Source organism: Anas acuta, chromosome 1 (assembly GCF_963932015.1).
Source record: "Anas acuta chromosome 1, bAnaAcu1.1, whole genome shotgun sequence".
NCBI classification, from domain to species: Eukaryota; Metazoa; Chordata; class Aves; order Anseriformes; family Anatidae; genus Anas; species Anas acuta.
In genome coordinates, this window is record NC_088979.1 from 188,782,038 (window position 1) to 188,799,890 (window position 17,853).

At 40.0% G+C, this 17,853-nt stretch overlaps 1 protein-coding gene across 5 annotated transcripts in view; it reads right to left on the bottom strand.

Annotated features, from left to right (window-relative positions):
- Positions 1–17,853, bottom strand: part of GRAMD4 (GRAM domain containing 4) — a 78,744-nt gene that overhangs the window by 10,769 nt on the left and 50,122 nt on the right. For all 5 annotated transcript variants that reach the window (XM_068669704.1, XM_068669706.1, XM_068669707.1 and 2 more), the window contains exons 5-14: positions 13,031–13,092; positions 10,864–10,996; positions 10,331–10,356; positions 8,212–8,303; positions 6,823–6,914; positions 5,412–5,460; positions 4,550–4,621; positions 3,039–3,082; positions 2,814–2,923; positions 1,413–1,567 (exon numbers count right to left, since the gene is read on the bottom strand). In XM_068669704.1, the coding sequence (XP_068525805.1) occupies positions 1,413–1,567; positions 2,814–2,923; positions 3,039–3,082; positions 4,550–4,621; positions 5,412–5,460; positions 6,823–6,914; positions 8,212–8,303; positions 10,331–10,356; positions 10,864–10,996; positions 13,031–13,092 (835 nt within the window). The remainder of the gene's footprint in view (positions 1–1,412; positions 1,568–2,813; positions 2,924–3,038; positions 3,083–4,549; positions 4,622–5,411; positions 5,461–6,822; positions 6,915–8,211; positions 8,304–10,330; positions 10,357–10,863; positions 10,997–13,030; positions 13,093–17,853) is intronic.

Sequence of the window (17,853 nt, forward strand, 5' to 3'; positions counted from 1 at the left end):
AAAAAAGGAAAACCTATTTGGCTTTTACCTTTTATAAAATAATAATACAAAAAAAGAGAGATACAGAAACCAAGATAATGCTTTCAAAGACATTTTGAAGCAGGTAATACAGTCCTGCATGTCCTTTCCAGGGAGAAAAGCCAACCCTGTCAAGTCAGTCTCAAAGCCCTGGTCTCCTTGTCAAAACTTAAGTTGTTAAGGAAGGTCCAAGAAGGACAATTACTGTCGTCTATGGATGACAGATTCAACTTCAGCAGTTCAGAGCCTTTCCATCCCTAAAACAAATTACACAATCATCACAGCGAGTGATAACCTGCAATGATAACAGAATGGTAAGAAAGTTTTAAGTCAACCTTCTACAAGCAACTGAAATAGTCTGACTGTGGCTGACAGAACCTACAGCTCTGTCTAACCATTCACTCATCTCTCTCACCCCTTAGAAAATACAAACAAAAGAGTCACTTTCAGTCAGAGATTTTCCTTCTCTTCTACTTCCTTCTGAAATACTCAAGTCACACTGCTGTTACCATTTTGCCACCTACTGTTAAATTTCCCCCAGACATGAAATTTTGTCTTCTTCTTGACAGGTTAACCAAGGGTTCATGCGTTTATCCATTTTGCTCCCCAGATGTGTTCTCAGGCTGAATTATTGCTAAGTGCTTCACATTATAGTAAGGGAGTTTATGAAAGAACTCAGAAACCCCATGAATGCAATTGCATATTGTAATAAGAGGCATTAAGCAAACACTAAAATGGGATTAAAATAAATTCTATGAGACTTTAACAAAAGAAAAAATTACTGTTATGAGTACCAACATGGTAAAAAGTTATTTGTCACCACTACACTTACTTGTCATCTAATACGAATAACCTTAAGACATAATACCTAAATATGTGAACTGCTTTACTAATTCTATCAATACTTATCCCATCAGTAAGCTACATACACTCAATCTTTTTTTTAAAAAAACAAACAAACAAACAAACAAACTGTTCTTCAATCCACACAAGCAGCTGAATCTCCACTAAAAAGAATATCTGGGAATAGAGAAAAGCTACACAAAACTAAATTTTGACAACAAAAATCACACAATGTATGTTACAGAAATTGATATGAGTATGGACAGCATCATTTTTGTGCATTTAGCTTCCTATGATTTGCATTATTTGTGTGTATGTGTATAAATATATACACATTTTCATAATAAATTGATTTCTTACAAGAAACAAATTCTAGATGCAAACTCTGTGAATCTTGAAAGTAATTATAAAAATAGAACTAACACTGACCATTACGGTTTAATTAACCTTCCCTTTAATGTGCTCTAGTCACTGGGGAAAGGGGGAAGGGAGATAGGGATCTGATTTTCAGATGTTGGGAACAAAGAGACAAGATGACTTATTATCCTTACCCGTCTCGACACTGTAGCATTAGATCGTTCTTTGAGCTGCGGATCTGTTGGGAGGCTTGTCCAGATGATATAAGGAGTATCATACTTAGCTCTTAGTCTGGGGCATCGTTTGAAGATGAAATCAATAAGGAAAAACTTGATTCCGGCATAGAGGCCTGAAAAAAAGGTCACTGTAGTATGCATGTTGTAAGGGCATTAAGAACATCCCAGTTTTGACCACGTTTTACAGAGTTCATGAAGGAAACCAACTTCTTTAGTTATCTTCATTTACGGTGCTAAACCACTCTCTTGGTTCTATTTGGAGTCCTCTTACAAAGGCAGGAAACTACTCCTTTTCATCCCCTCCCCAGATCCCTCTCTCCCCCAGATTTTAAACACGTAGCTTCTTACTACACGGAAGAGCACTGAAATGATCCAAGCATACATTGCTTATTAACAGAAACATCCTGAAAACATAATATACTTCCAAAACAGGAAACATGCCAGAGCATTATACGCTGCAGTTCCTTGCAAGAATTTAAATGGCAACAGAGGGCTCTCACGTACTGCATTAAACTGTATCTTCCAGTCCAGTAGGCCTTATCTTACGGAAGATATTTCCTTGCATTCTGCCAGATTAAAAAGGGTTTGAAATGCTCTTAAAACTTCAGTGAATGCAATTCAGATCTCCTAAGAGTCACAGTAACAAAATAATTCCTCACACTCATAATTCAATAGCTATATCAAGCAAATCTATGTATATGTTTAAATTTGAAGCTTGAAGTTCAGTGCCACCAAAGCTAATACTCATTTGACCATCTCATAACTTCAGTGAGTAAAGAAAAATAAAAAATAGTAATTCTTGGTTCACAGAACATGGCCTTATATCTTATAGATGTAAGTATTGTGCTGTAGAGGGAGCTGTCTTTTCCCAATTCCCAGCAGAAAGTGGAAGTATCTGAAACTTTACCCACAGCAGTCTGCTTTTTCCAGCCTATCCTCCAAGTTCTTCAAGTAGTCCTATCAACATCTTCACTTTTTTTCCAGCCCTACTATCCTTGTGCCTTCTGTGTGGTCCCATGTATTTCATTTACAAGGAAGAGAGAGCAAAAATAACCCCAAATATAGGACTTCCTGGAAGCCTTATAGCTGGCAATCTGAAGACCTCTGCTAAAAGCTCATCAGAAACTTTCCCACTTCAAGGAGCAAATGCATTACTTTTTCTATTATGTATTCAGAGATGGTTTTCAAAATGAACACAACAAATGATGCCAAGCACAATGAAGATACTTTAAAACACTGCATTATTTATTAATGCAGGGTTTTCTTTCTTATACTCGAAAATTCTCCCCCTGAAGATCATGCTCTATTTTAAAAGCATTAAGTCTAGACTTTAATAGGTCAATTATTTATTGTGTTTACCCATTGCAAGACCAATAATCCTGTAGGGCAAAAAGCAGGATGCAATAAAAGCCGCCCATAGAGCAATGTAGAGCTTCTGTGTTATTTCTGGTTGGACCCACATGAACAAGCTGAAAATACACAAACAAACAAAGAAAAAAAAATCAAAACCATATTCCCATGCTTTCCAGACATAGGTCAAGTCTTGTTTTAAGAGGGTGAAAAGACTCACGTCAGATAACTTACTTTTTAATTTTTTCCAGTATATCTGCCATCTTTCCAAAAAGGTTCTGCATAAAAAGCAAGAGAATTAAATCCAAGTCCCGCGTTATTTTGGTGGGGTTTTGTCCACGTAATAGAAATCAACAGAGTTATCTTACAGAACAAGCAATCCCTGGAAGTGATTTTTGCAATAACTTTTAGCTATTTATATACTTTGTAGATGAGTAAATACAACACAGAACAGCAATATTCAATGACTTCCATCTCATTTAACACCGTGTTCTGTTACTCATGATTATTATAAGTGAAGGGAAGAAGTTATTCAGCCTCAGTGGTATGATTGCAAGGTGTTTACATCACTAAAATTTTTAAATTAAGTTGTCAGAATTTGAAAGTTAAGAGCTTCTGTCATTTGGTAACAAAATGGGAAGTTTGTTGAAACACTCTGAGCACTGACATTTCAGGAAGCAGTTACTGAGTTCATGAAATGTTGGTCTGTTTGTTTTTTTTTGAAACCTACCACAATGAGGTTTTTATAATACACTCTTGACGTTATTAGGTTCCATGTAATTCCTGTATTGCAGACAACAGCTCTGTATTAACAGCGTTACTCAGCAACCTTCCCTAACTGATCCTTGCTGTCACAGCACCTGTAAATTTCATCTTCCCAATAAACTTCTGAAGGTAGTCATATAAACACAGGAGAAGCACAGTTGCTTATTGCCCAGACAAAAAGAACCCATAAATTGGTTCCGCTGCTACCAATGGGACAATCATTGAAGCAGGAGACCATGCTGCTGGCTCACCACACTCCTACCTGAGGTTAGCAATGGCTCACTGCCACAGTAAGCTCCTTCCCTGCTCTCAGTCACTTGCCCTCCACTTGTCCAAGAGCTTGGTTTCATTTTCTGTCAGATAAATTTTACGCTAACCCCCTGAACAAGGGGTCAGGCACGCACCACAGCCAGTAGAAGGTTGGAGACAAGACTACACGGTTGGCAACAGAAAAGTAAGCTACTTTGAGCAGTAGCACATTGTTAGACATGGCACAAGGCTCATGGCAAGGCACAAGGTTCAACTAGATGGTCGAGTCACGGGGCTACCAGCGTAGCTCACCAAAATGATTTCACTGGGAGAAAACCTTCCCTCACTCTTTGCCATGCAAATAGTAGATTTCAGGGTTAGGCAGGTGGTGGTGTCTGAAAAACAGACTTTTCCAGAGATGCAGTCCAAACTGTTGAACTAAACTAGCAGCAGCCTTCAGATTAAATCTTGAAGGAATATGGTTTCTTAAATCAGTTTTGTCACTAGCAGATTTGCGATATGAATCCATGCTTCAGCATACTGGTAAGATTTACCACCTGATCCACATTCTTGTTGATGTCCTATTGCTTGTAAGTGAAGATCCCCATGCAAGAAAAGTGTTAAGTGTTTGTTTTCACACAGTGTGTAACAAAGTGCATTGACCACTTCAGAATGAACGAGCCTCCATGTTTTAGGGAAGCAGCAGGAGAGGTGTGAGAGTAGCACAATACCTGAGCCTTCTGAGCCACATCTAGGACAAGCTGAAACTTTTCAGACACCGTCAGGTCCTCTTTTGGGGGTTCCTTGGGCAAGAAAGAGAGACAATCGATTAATTTCCAACTCAGAAGAAGCTGGTATTTTACAAAACTCCTCATGAGAACGTGACCCCTCCACATTCTTGGCAACAATAGTCTCATTTTAAACAATCTTTAAATCTACCAAGTTTCTCCCATTGTTTTAAACCTACTGATTATGTCATACTGATGGTTATCTTTAGCTATGAATGCTTTTCCTCTGTGACATATGCAAATACAGTAATATGACACTGTCAAAGACACAGTAAGCCTTTGATGCAATGCAGTTACAATGGCTTTCAGTCTACACCACAGACCTTAACTGACTTATTTCTGATCTAGCACAGAAATGTTATTTCTGTAGAGGTTTTACCTTTTAAAGGTAACAACATTATCCTGGAAGCAAGGCCAGATGGCAATTCAGGTTGGAAGGGACCATAGTAGGTCATCTAGTCCAACTCCCTGCTTATAGCAGGGTACGTAAATAATACCTTCAAAATGTTACAAAGGAGACTGCCAGGCTTCTTGAAGATCCCACGGGATCTAACATGTCCCAAGCTTTTACATTAACATTTATTCCAGAAATGCGATTCAAGTGCAGGTATGTTATGGTGAAGCACTCAAACGTAAGAGTGCTGTTAGTAAAGGTTTCCAAATTGCAAGAGAAAGAGAAGCTGTAGTGTCTTTATTTATACCTTATTACTCTTTCTTGTCTCAACTAGCCACACAAACACACAGGAAGGTTTTGAAGGTGCAGCTTTTAACCTAGGCATACAGAACACACTGATCAAAGACTTACCACAGGTTCAGAAACTTCAGGCACAATGCTCCACTGTATTCTCCAACCCCTAGAAGTTACGGAAATAGTTAAAGATAGCAAGTATTTCTTCTCCACCTGCCAACATGGATTGTTTGCAAGAGGTTAAAAAGCAGTTTTCTGCAATAAACTCTTATGGTTTAAAAAAAATCCAAACATCAAACGAACCACCACATAACAAAAGCACAAGCACTCAACCACAAACAGCTTTAAATGTATATAAATTATTTTTAAATGATATTAGGTAGAATCAGGTACATAGATAGAATCAGGTACACCAGTTTTACAACAGAAGTGAACTGCATGCACAGAGGATTTTTTTTTTATGCGAACAAAATTGTATCAACTCATTCAGGAGTTTATTTGCTCCTATTAATTTTCAAAGCATGGAGTGTCAGATAGTAAGTGCCAATTAGGGAATCAGAAAATGAGTTAACAATATGCACACTAAAAGGTCCTCACCCCAATTTTAAGGGGGAAATACCATAAGCCTATAATAGCATTTTAAAAGAGCCTCTCAGCATAAAATATATTTATATATGTATACACATTTAAGAAATCAAAAATTTTAATAGAGACTGAATTTACATATTGAAGATTCTTTGGATAAAGTGTGTCATCAGCTCCTGAAAATAACATAACTGCTTAGGCGAAAATTCTCTCTAGGAGTAATCAGCAAGTTTCAATATGTGACATTCTCCAACTACTCCTGTTGTCCAGAGAGGTTGTGGATGCCCCATCCCTGGAGGTGGTTTAAGACCAGGTTAGATGAGGCCCTGAGCAACCTGGTCTAGTGGGTGGCTTCCCTGCCCATGACAGGGGGGTTGGAACTAGATGATCCTTGAGGTCCTTTCCAACCCAAGCCATTCTATGGGTCTATGATACTATGAATAGTGGAGAGTAGTTTTATTTTAGAAATTTTAAGTGTTAAGGGATTTGTCTGGTAGCACATAGCATCATTTATGATGACCCAAGTCAAATTATGAGAAGTTTCTTCTCAGAAAGAGCAGTCAGGCACTGGGACGGGTTGCCCAGGGAGGTGGTGGAGTCACCGTCCCTGGGGGTGTTCAAGGAGAGGTTGGACGTGGTGCTTGGGGACATGGGTTAGTGGTGGCATTGGTGGTAGGGGGTGGTTGGACCAGGTGATCTAAGAGGGCTTCTCCAACCTTAATGCTTCTATGATTTTATGATTCTAAGTCACAGAAAATAAAGATAATTCCTTAGTGTAGTAAAAAATTATAGAACTGAGTGATGAAATCAGTTTGAATTTTACCTTGTTAAGCTGAATTCACAACATTAGGAAAGATAATAGGTTATGAGTCAATGATAATAATAATAAAACAGATTTTAAGCAAAGCATTACAGGAGAATGATCTAGTATATAAGTAAATACCTGGCTATGAGGTAATTTAGGGACAACCTCAAAATTGCTAAAAATAAGAACATAGGAATGGCCCAGCCATGCCATACAGCATTCATGTAAATCTGCAGAGTAAGACAAAGAAAGAAAAAGAGAGATGTGGATTACAAACTTGGGTACAGTGAGTCATAGACTGTTTCCCACTGTACAACTGTGTACAGAATCATGCAACTCAGATCATGAACATTAATGGATTTTAGCCACCCCATGACTGACAACAGTGAATTTCATGAATGTTAAGTTAAAACTGTAAGATTGAACCAAATCTCCAGAGATAACACTTAAATAGTTCTCAGCCGCTTGAGAGACTGAGTATTTCCAAGGCTGCAGTCATGTGATGGTGTAGAAAAAAAGAGTGAACCCTCAAGTCTGTGAATCTGCCACATGAACACAATAGGGTCGAACCTCATCTAAGGCAGTGAAGTAACAGCACGGTTGAAGAGCAGGAGTTATGACAATTATACCCTTACAGGGCAACAGGACAAACTCACTGCATTACTTCAGGTCAATTAAATCCCAAATTCTTTACCAACCTAACAATGGTGGGACAGGCTCCTTCTCACTATTCTTTCAACTGTGCGGTGCAAAGTAGCATCCAATAAGGCTCTGTAACTTACAGGGGTGGATCACTTTGGTGAAAATGTCACGCTCCTTTTCATTAAGAGGCTCATCCCAACACGTTAGCTACAACTACTGCTAATAGTCTTCTTTGACATCTAAGTATTGTGTCTATATTGTGACCAAAAGAATTTAGATCATTTAATTCACAAGTAGAAGAAAAAAAATAACAAGTTGAAACTCCACTAAATAGTTATATCACAGCAGTATGCAAACTTCCTTACATAGCCCTGTGGGAATACTTAAATTTAGTTCTTGGGAATACTTAAATTTAGCTCACAGACCTCCTGTTGGCACATTAAGCGATACTCAAATCAAGACACTTTGTCTCTCATCACTAACTATGATCCTAATCAATGGAAAAGAGCACTGCTGGTAAATATCCTTCCTATCAAATACAGCCTCTATCAGCATTTCAGCTCTAGAAAAGGAGAGATTTTGCAGATGCAGAAGAAACCATCAATTTATAGGACAGGGAGACAGGAAGCAAGGAACATGAGAACAATGACCTGATTGTTCTAAGTTACTTTAACAGTTACAAAACAAAGCAGAATATACAACTGAAATGGCTTTGAAATATAATTAAAGTGTCAACTACATCATATTTTGTGTTAAATGTAATTCCACTGTTTGATTTGACCTAACTGTAGCACACTACTACTCAGATATGGTAGTTTCACTGAATTTCAGTAAACAATACATTTTAAAAGTTCTTACTACTCCCAGAGGAATAGAATAACTTACAATAAAGGCAATAGCAGAAGTGTAGATAGAATACCAGTCTGATAAGGCAGAAAGATTCTTCACAAAATTAGTAACGGGTTTGGCACCTCTCTCTAAATAGAATGGAGAAAAAAGCACAATTGTTAGAATTGGCTGACAGTGGTGTTAAATTACTTATAAATGGCAAATGAAACAGAAAATATGAATATTTTAGACGTAAATATAAAAAGGCTTATCCAAATTAAGGAAAATGAAAACTTAAGAGACCCATCAATGTAACTGAACCATTAGTTAAGTAATACATTTCCAAAAATTTAACTGTCTTAATCAAGACAAAGGTTATGTCTAAATACAGACCAAATAAATAAATAAGAAAAATCAAGCATACCACTATCTTTACAAAAGTTAACTTGCATGCCAACAGCAGTGTGTTCTGAGCTCTGTTCATACTGCCCACAAAAAGCTCAGCACAGGTCAGCCTGTCCTACTGTAAAGCAAGGTAAATTAGCCTGATGGGACTCCCAGCCACCAAGGAGCCATTCATTGCTACCCCCAAAAAGCCAGCTCCAAACCAGGCTAGACATCTCTTGGCTACACTTCTGCTGAAGATAAACTCTTAACACTTTGCTGCTTACTAGGCCAGGAGACAGAGCTTGCTGCCTGAGGGCGTTTGTCTCTCACCTCTGCAGACCTTTGCTCTTGCTGGGTGACAGATCTGTGCAGGGAGAGGCACTGCTCCCACAAGCTGATGCACACCGCCAGCCAGCAACAGCAAGAGCTCCCTAAAAAAAGACTTGTCCTTTACACTTTCTATTCCTACATCCTCTTTTACTACTTAGCTAGGAACACAGGAAAATAGGAAGGGGCTTTTGCAAGATGACCTTTGCTTACTCTACTAGCAAACGCTGACTTTTGCCTTTCCTGCTGAGAAGAGCGAAGACTCCCCTTGCAGGGGGGGGCTAGGAGTATCCAGCCTTGTTTGCAGTACAGCTCACAACTTTGAAAGGCTTTCCTCAGGAGAGCCTGCCACTTGCTGTCCTGGTTTGTTTGCCTTGAAATGCAGCTAGCCTTGATGTATTCCCGATGGGAAGAGATTAAACAGCGAGACTTCCTTGAGCATCAGTGACACAAACAAAGCAGCGGATGAAGCAAGTGGAAGGGGCAGGCTCAAGGCACCAGAGGAGGCCACTGACTCGAGCCCTGCTCCCAGCAGTTCTTCCCATCTGCTCTGCCCTACCAACACCAAACCTGCAGGGAAGGTCAGCGCTTGGAGCCACTGGTGACAGAAAGGCCTTGAGAGGCCCGGGTGGCAGTCAGGCACCTGCGGACAGCAGGGATGTAGATTTTGTGGCTCACCTGCTGGTAGTTAAGAACCACTCAAAGCTTAAACTCAGTGTTTGTTTTTTAAAGCTATCCCTAATGGCGATGCGCATCCACCACAGAGAACAAGTCACTAATATTCTCCCAAAGGAAATTATTCTAATACTGGTGCTCATTCTGAAGAGAACAAAACTGAAATTACAGAGATTAAAGACCTGTATTTGCCTCCTCCCTACAATACTTTAAAACCTCAGGACATGAATTAGCCTTTTTTTTCAAGCTAGCAATTCTCTGCTGTATGGAAGGTTAAAGTACTTTGTTTAACCTGCCGTCACCCATCCGCCACTTTCCAAAATAAGTTATCAGCTCTCCATGAGAAAGAAATGCAAGCCACGCTCAGGGTCTGCATGGTCCAACCCCTCCCCTTTTGAAAGCATGAGCTAAAAGCTTAGCAAGCAAACTACAAGCAGCTCCAGCGTAGCTTATGGGCAATGACTTTTGCCACCGGAGAAATAGCCTGTTCTCACTCATCACATGCTTACACATTTTAATTAGCACTACTTTTTTTGTTCTGAGATACCTTTCATCTTGAATTACAGTAAGGTCCTACCACTGCTCCTCTAAGTTACTTTGTAAAAAAAAAAAAAAACATTTGGGATTTCAGGATTTGTACTCCATAATTGAGGATTTCAGAATCATTTCTGCTTATGAACTGGCAGAAATATTTCCAAACATCAGATTTTGCACAGAGCAGTCCTCCCAACAGGGTTACCAAGAATTACTTTTGCTTGCAGAAAATAAAATATTTTTAAGTACTTACTTAATCTTCTCATATTTTCAGTCAACCTGAAAAAAATAAAGTAAAATAAAATTAACTTGTTAAATAGACTACTAGTGAGTTATATTAAAATGCAGTTGATACATATTGGGTCTCTGAAAAATTGCTCACAATTATAACTTAGATGTTTGTGCATAGAGCTTCATTCTTGCCTGCTGTGAAGTGTTTCTAGTGAGTAGTATAGACTATCTTGCATCAAGCCAAAAACTGAAACATAAAAGCAATCCTGCCTAACTAAGCCCTTGGCCACATTTTTTGAGAAGTACGTGACAGAATCTGCCAAATAATAACTTCTATTCTACCTTAGACCACAGACAGAATTCAAATTTCATGTTTCAGCCAAGGTATTGACAAACCATTTGAGATAGCTCAGTATCTTCAGTTTCATTACTTTTTATAGAAACACTTGCTCAAACCACATAAAAGATTGTGTTGTGTTCTTAAAAGAAAAAAAAAAAAGCAGCAGCAACTTGTAAAGAAGCCAACAATTTCTTACAATCATGTTAGAGATTTACCTTCTAGCACTAAGTGGCTCCTCCGTTTCCACTGTATTTTCTTCTGGCTGAAATCTGAAGTCCTCAACATACTCCCCAAATTTGTCACAAAACCACTTTTGGAGTCTTGAACACACTGTATGACTACGCTTATCTACAAAAAAAGAAGCACTATGTATCAGGATATTACATGAAAACATCACACAAAACCTGCATCTGTTCCCATATGCTACTTTTCACAGCTATTTATGCTATTTTAGTAACAGCATTTCTGTCCTTCACTAACGCTTTTCATGGAAATTCACTATGCAATCTATTTCTGCCGTTTCACAGACAGAGTGATTATACCATTCTTGTAAAAGATGACTAAAGGTGATTCCTGCTTCCAGCAGGAGCTTTGCTGTAAGTACAACACATGGGAGGGAGCATCTCATTACAGAAGTACAGGAATTACTTAAATGCTCCAGACAAACGAGTTTTTTTAGCAAATGCTAAAAAAACTTTTTCCTGTGTTCCCGTAAACAAAAGACTGCCCTAATTTTCAGCACTCCTATTGTGCTGAAGGGTTTTCTAGAGAAAAGTAAGTGTAAAGCAAAACCCTCCTGAGCAGAGAACAGGACAATCACCTTACAGCCACGGCAAAGTAGCACAGGGGAGAGCAAGCAAAACATCTGGTGTTGCCTCTAACTTGGAAAATCACTTTCCAGCGGCAACAGACAGACTGTTCTTTGGAAAGGAAGGTCAGTAAAGCAGTGTAAAGAGATGGGTCACAACTATTCCAGGACCTCTCTTAGTACAGAACTCCATAAAATTAACATGTGATTAATCAGAGGCATGAAAGACTGATCAGCCAACTACGGCTGCCAAAACTACCCTTTCTAGGTATACAGAAAGGGTAAGAAAAAGCATATAAAAGCATAAGAAAAAACAACCAGGCCTCAGAAAACAGGATTAAAATATGTATTAATGTGTGACAGTGAACTAAGAAAACCAAGGACTTCAATGCCAGTTCACAGCTGAGAAAAAGCTTACATGTGAAATAAAATGCTAATAATACTTGAGGTAGTACAGAGAACAAAATTTTGAGCATACAGCATGACGGGTAAAAATGACAAGCTGTAGTTCACAAAGAAAGACAGAACTGACATTACAGAAGTACAGGAGGAACAATTTCAAACCCTTCATTCAATCCAGAGACTTAAAAGTCTAAGGGGACAGTGGAAGATCCCACTGTTCCAAAATAGGGAGGGTGGCTAAGAATAACATGATGAGCAGCGTGAAAACAGTAAAAACAAGAATAACAGGCCCTCTAGTCACAAGAGAAGGAAAAAAAGGCAGGGAAAGGAGAAATGAAAGATTCATCAAATAAAATTGTACGTATGTGGTATTGTAAAAGCGTCAAGTAGGTTGTGAACCTGTAGTACTCAACCAATAAGGAAAAAGGTGAGGAATTGGGCGTCAGGTAATAGGGAATATAAGGTTATGATATACTTTTGCTGTGTGCTCCTGCTTGCAGGACACCTGCCATTGCAACTGCAAATAAATTAGCTTCACAGAAGACCCCGTCTGAGAAAATTATTGAGAGATTTCTCACAGTACTCTTAATCAAGAGGTGTGGGAAGAAAACTCAAGTGCTCTGAAAGATTGAGAACCTGCCTGTTACCTTAGTTTTTTTCAGATATTATTCTATTTATAATGAGCAGCTGCTTGAGAAATTAAAATGAAATTAGTAATTCACTTAAGCTTATTCCCTCTACAGAATGTCCTTTCTTTTAGGAAAGAGAAGTACTACCATTAATGGCATAAAAGAGATTTTGCAGTTGAGAATGAAACAGGACATCTTTCCTATATATTACAGCTGTGTTCTGATTAGTTGAGGATCAGCTAGGTGTGCAAGAATAATAAAGTCAGACAACAACAGTTCATTACATTCCTGAAGGGCTTGTAGTATAAAATAGTTTCCTTGCTCAGACATACAAAATCATCAACAAAGAGTAAAAGCAGAATCATATACAGAGGTAAGAAACTGCTCAAATGCTCCTTCATACTTGGCTTCTTCAGAAGTCTCCTTCAGGACCCAGCAAGTTCTTCCGCAACGTTTGATTTTCTGGAACAGCTTCAAAAGAAAGAGGTGAAAAAAAAAGATCTGACTGCATCAAACTGCTCATACAGATTTGACCAAGATTACCTGTTCCATTGGCTTGTGTCTGTGGCTTTGCAGCTTGCTGTGTTGCAGGCACCTCTTCAGCTCTACAAAGAAAACAGAAACAATGTGAAATGCTACAAGTTCAGAATTTTAAGAGAAAACCAAGTGTATGCCCTATTTCAGGATTCAAAATGTTCACTGTACACTGCACTTAGGATCCAGAGAAAGACCATTGTGTAAGGCAAAGTGCATTTTAGCCATTTTGTGTCACCAACAGCTCAGCCTGATCTTCCAGCTACTGAATATTTTAGTATCAATTTTCTTGCGTTACTTCTGGTTTTGCATCGTAGATTCATTGCAATGCCTGCCAGGAAAACTCTTCAGAGCCCTGACTTTTCCCACAGTAATAAATGAAAAGGGATTCCATATTGCAAGTTGATAACCACAGAGCTAAAATAAAATCGGCTTAATTCATGAACCCTGAATTCTGCCACCGTTATTGCAATCAACTCCACTCATCTTCACAGTGAGAAGAGCAGATGTCAAGAATTATGTTCAAATGTTATGTCGTAAGCTCTTGAAGTGCAAAGATACCAACCCAAGATGAAAATATCTTTTTTAAAATGCAGAACTTAAATAACGGTGTGAAAACCAGAGACGACAATGTGATAAAAATACATGGCAAGAACCAGGCACCACTGGTCACATCTTTCAAACAGGTTAAGAACAATACTCACATTTATTACAAGTAAGCAGATCATGGAAAATACGAATGCCTTGGCCATTCTGCACATGTGCAAGGCTTCAAATTACATTTGCAGTATCCATAGCCTCCAACTGCTAAAGTGGCTTGATAACACTTCAGGCATCAGTCCAAAAGCCTTGAGCCATCCATGAAGATATGCTACAGCAAGATTTCTCTAATGAAGCAGCAGCTTTGACAACACCAGCTGCAGCAAGCTTTACTTGATGCAGTTGTATGATGGAAAAGTTTACTACTTGAACTTAAAAACGTGCTCGTTGCATAATTTCAATATCACTTATATAGCAGACCATGTAGGTGCTTTCAAATATTCCCTTCATCTTTCAGTCCTCAGGAAGGGAACCAAGTGGGACGCAGGTCAGCAAATGGAGAGCAGGAGGAGGGATCCCACTGCACTGGGCAGATTACAGAATATATGAGTGGATTTATAGGCATCTCTCTGTTCCTCCACGAAGTACACGAGGAAAAGATCTCACAGTATTGTCTGTGTATGGAAAAGGCCACTCTGAATTCGTGCACTCTGAACGAGTAAGATGGAAAAAACACAGGACTAATTGCCTCCCTTCCTCCCTTAGCACTCCCCATATTTAATGAACTTTCCACATTCCTGTTTATTTCTAAAAGGAGCATTTAGAAATAATTTATTGATTTATAGCTATAATTGGACAACTATCAGGGTGAGTAGCCAACTTCAATGGCTTCTGCTTTTCACCTGTTTTCAACTCCTCTGCAGGATTTTTCCACATTGCTCCTGTATTTGCAGCAACTCTTGAATCTTTCCAAAAGCCACCTGAATTCTATTAGTTAATTTTTTTCTCACTAAACTTTCATTTGGGCTTCTCTGCCGTCAACTTTGCACAGACTGCTATACAGCAGTGGCTTGTCTTCCTGGATCACACTCCTTCCAGCACATCAAACGGTTACACCATACAGGTGGGACATTTTTAGTCACAATCTGTCACTGCCACCGTCTCTCATTAAAGACACATTTTGGCAGCGAGGATGTAGTCATTCACAGGCAGGAGGCAGTTACTCGACCTGCTCCTGTTGTGCAAGCACGCTGAGGGGATGTCACACCTGAACGGCTCTGGTGACAGAGCCAAGATGGGATCCCACAGCCACCACCCGTCAGAGCCTCCAGGCTGGGCCTTCCTTTCACACGCTGGGGTGTATTTTCAGAAGCAGCTCAGCGTCATTACTCCCTACGTTTCTTGGAAAAAAATCAAGAAAAATCTCAGCCAAAAGCAGTCATGAATACCAGCCTGACTGGGCTCCCTCAGTGGCACGTGAAGGTTTGGCCTTGGCCACTCATGGTGTTGTTTTTTGTTTGTTTGTTTGTTTTTTTGGCAATGTCTTACCCACCATCTGCCTGTTACTCTTTCCCCACGAAGAATCTGACCTTTACGAATCATCAGGTTAATGATAGCTCATTACTGCACCTGTGAATCAGGTTATAATTAGCCACCTCAGACAGATCTGGGCCAGGAAGCTCCAAATTCATTCTTTAGGCTTGCACAATCCTAAAACCAGGTCAAATCAGCCACTACTGGAAGACCTTTGACAGAGGGTAGGAATTATCATTCCTATAGTTTCTGAACCACTCTTCATGCCAGAGATCAGTTAGGAGGCTAGAAAACACAAGCCATCCCCAGAATCACAGGATCGCAGAACTATAGGGTTGGAAGGGACCTCCAGAGATCATCGGGTCCAGCCCCCCTGCCAAAGCAGGTTCTCTACAGCAGGCTGCCCAGGTAGGCATCCAGATGGGCCTTGAATATCTCCAGAGAAGGAGACTCCACAACCCCCCTGTGCAGCCTGTCCCAGTGCTCCGTCACCCTCACCGTGAAGAAGTTCTTTCGCATGTTGGTGCGGAACTTCCTGGGCTCCATTTTGTGGCCATTGCCCCTTGTCCTGTCCCCACAAACCACTGAAAAGAGGTTGGCCAAATCCCTCTATCTCCCACACTTAAGGTGTTTATAAACATTGATGAGATCCCCTCTCAGTCTTCTCTTCTCAAGGCTGAACAGACCCAGGTCTCTCAGCCTTTCCTCATAAGGGAGATGCTCCAGGCCCCGTATCATCTTTGTGGCCCTCCGCTGGACTCTTTCCAGGAGATCCCTGTCTCTTTTGTACCAGGGAGCCCAGAACTGGACACAGTACTCCAGGTGAGGCCTGACCAGGGCAGAGCAGAGGGGGAGGATCACCTTCCTTGACCTGCTGGCCACGCTCCTTTTAATGCACGCCAGGATCCCTTCTTGGCCACCAGGGCACACTGCTGGCTCAAAATGTTAGAGCTATTCATGACTGGTACAAGTATAATGTTCAAAAATGACAAGTACACATCAATGAGGCTCACAACTCAATGCTGCCCCACAGAAACATCCAGAACGATGCCCAAGTGTTATTTTTGTAGGTGCAAATATGACCCAAAAGTTAAGACAGCCTTGACACTGAACTGCTGGCCGTTTATCTTCACTAAATATTTTGGGTTACTGCATCTTTAGCCTTGACTACAGCTGTGAGCTGAACAGTATGTGAACCAAAAGAATCTCTCCAACAGTTACATGAAGACCTTGCCCATTGCACAACAGCTATTGAGCTGTTCTCAGCCATGTTCAGAGCAATTTTCCTACAGACCAGCTCCAAGTACTGAGCTCCCAAGCAACCCATCATCATTCTTCAGACAGCTTTTGTGGAAGCCAGTCAAGTCTGTTTTATCTGTGTAACTGTTACTGCTCAGAGTAACACGGACGCATACACATTTGCAAGATGAGCACGTTCCAACCTCAGAAATGTAAAAATAGAACATGAAGGAGGTATTTTCACAACCTAGTTTAAACACAACTCGCTCAGGTACACATGGCTCCTTAACCTGAGGAGTTGTCACAAAACTGAGTTAAAGTATTTTTACATTTTTCATCTCCTTCCCATTAAAATAAACCAAACACATCAGAAGCTTTTGTCATCCTCACAGATACTCCCACATTTTACATGGCTATTGTCCTGCATTTGTAGTGTCAGAAACAAAAGACAGGTTTTCAGAAGAAATGTCACAGCCCAAAGCTGTACAAGATCTAAATGTTTGTGGCCAGAGGTAAAAAAAAAAAAAAAAAAAAAAAGCACTCTTGACAGGAGGTACTTCACAAGCAGATTTGGTGACAGGCTGCTAAGTTAAAAATAAAGACACACACAGTTCAGCCAACTGGGTTTGTCAGCAATCAAGTATGTTAGCAATCCCAGGGCAGCACGGCAGCCAAACTTTTGACCCAGGACTCAGCTTCTTTCTACCTGTGCGGAGTCCCAGGCTGACAGGTATCCTTCCAGCAGGGAGCGTCTCCAGGCTCAACAGGAATCTCCACTGCCATCTGAAGCATCTTCTCAAGTGACAAAGTCAGCTATACCCAAAGCATTGCGTGTGTGGAAGACGATGCCTTTTAGCAAAAGGCCAGGAAGAGGCAACAAAAATAAGTGGTACAGAAGAAAGCGGCTTGTGCAGGAGCACTGTCTATTCTTCCTTAAAAATAGCTCGCAATGATACTACTAAAAGGTTTGTACCAGCCACAGCATGTTGGTAGGTGTTATTACAATACTTTTTTTTTTTATTATTTTTTTTTCAAACTGCGTGATGGAGCTGGCTCACAATTTGTAAAATAAGGCAGCAGCAGCCTACAATTTACACTAAACAAGCATTACTCACACAGACTATTCCAAATTATTTATGCATTGTTCCACTAACAAAATGTCATCAGCTTCAGCTGTTGTACCAAATGCTGGGCTGTCCCAAAGCGTCTATGGAAAACTTTAACTGAGGGCACGTTTTTGAATGCTCAGACGTACAGACAATGAACACCATGACAAACAAACCCACTAGGCATCGTTTTCTTCCACTCCTCCCTGCAAAGACTTCAATGAAATAAGCCCATGTTCTGCACACACACAGAAACAATCTACGCTGTTAATTCATTATTTTCTCCTTGTTGAACATTTTGCAGCGTCTATTTATATAGTTACATGTATTGATCTACTTCACAAATACTTTGAAAACTGCAACAATTAAAATAATTTATTTTTTACACTACGACATGCTTTGCTTTTCATTAGC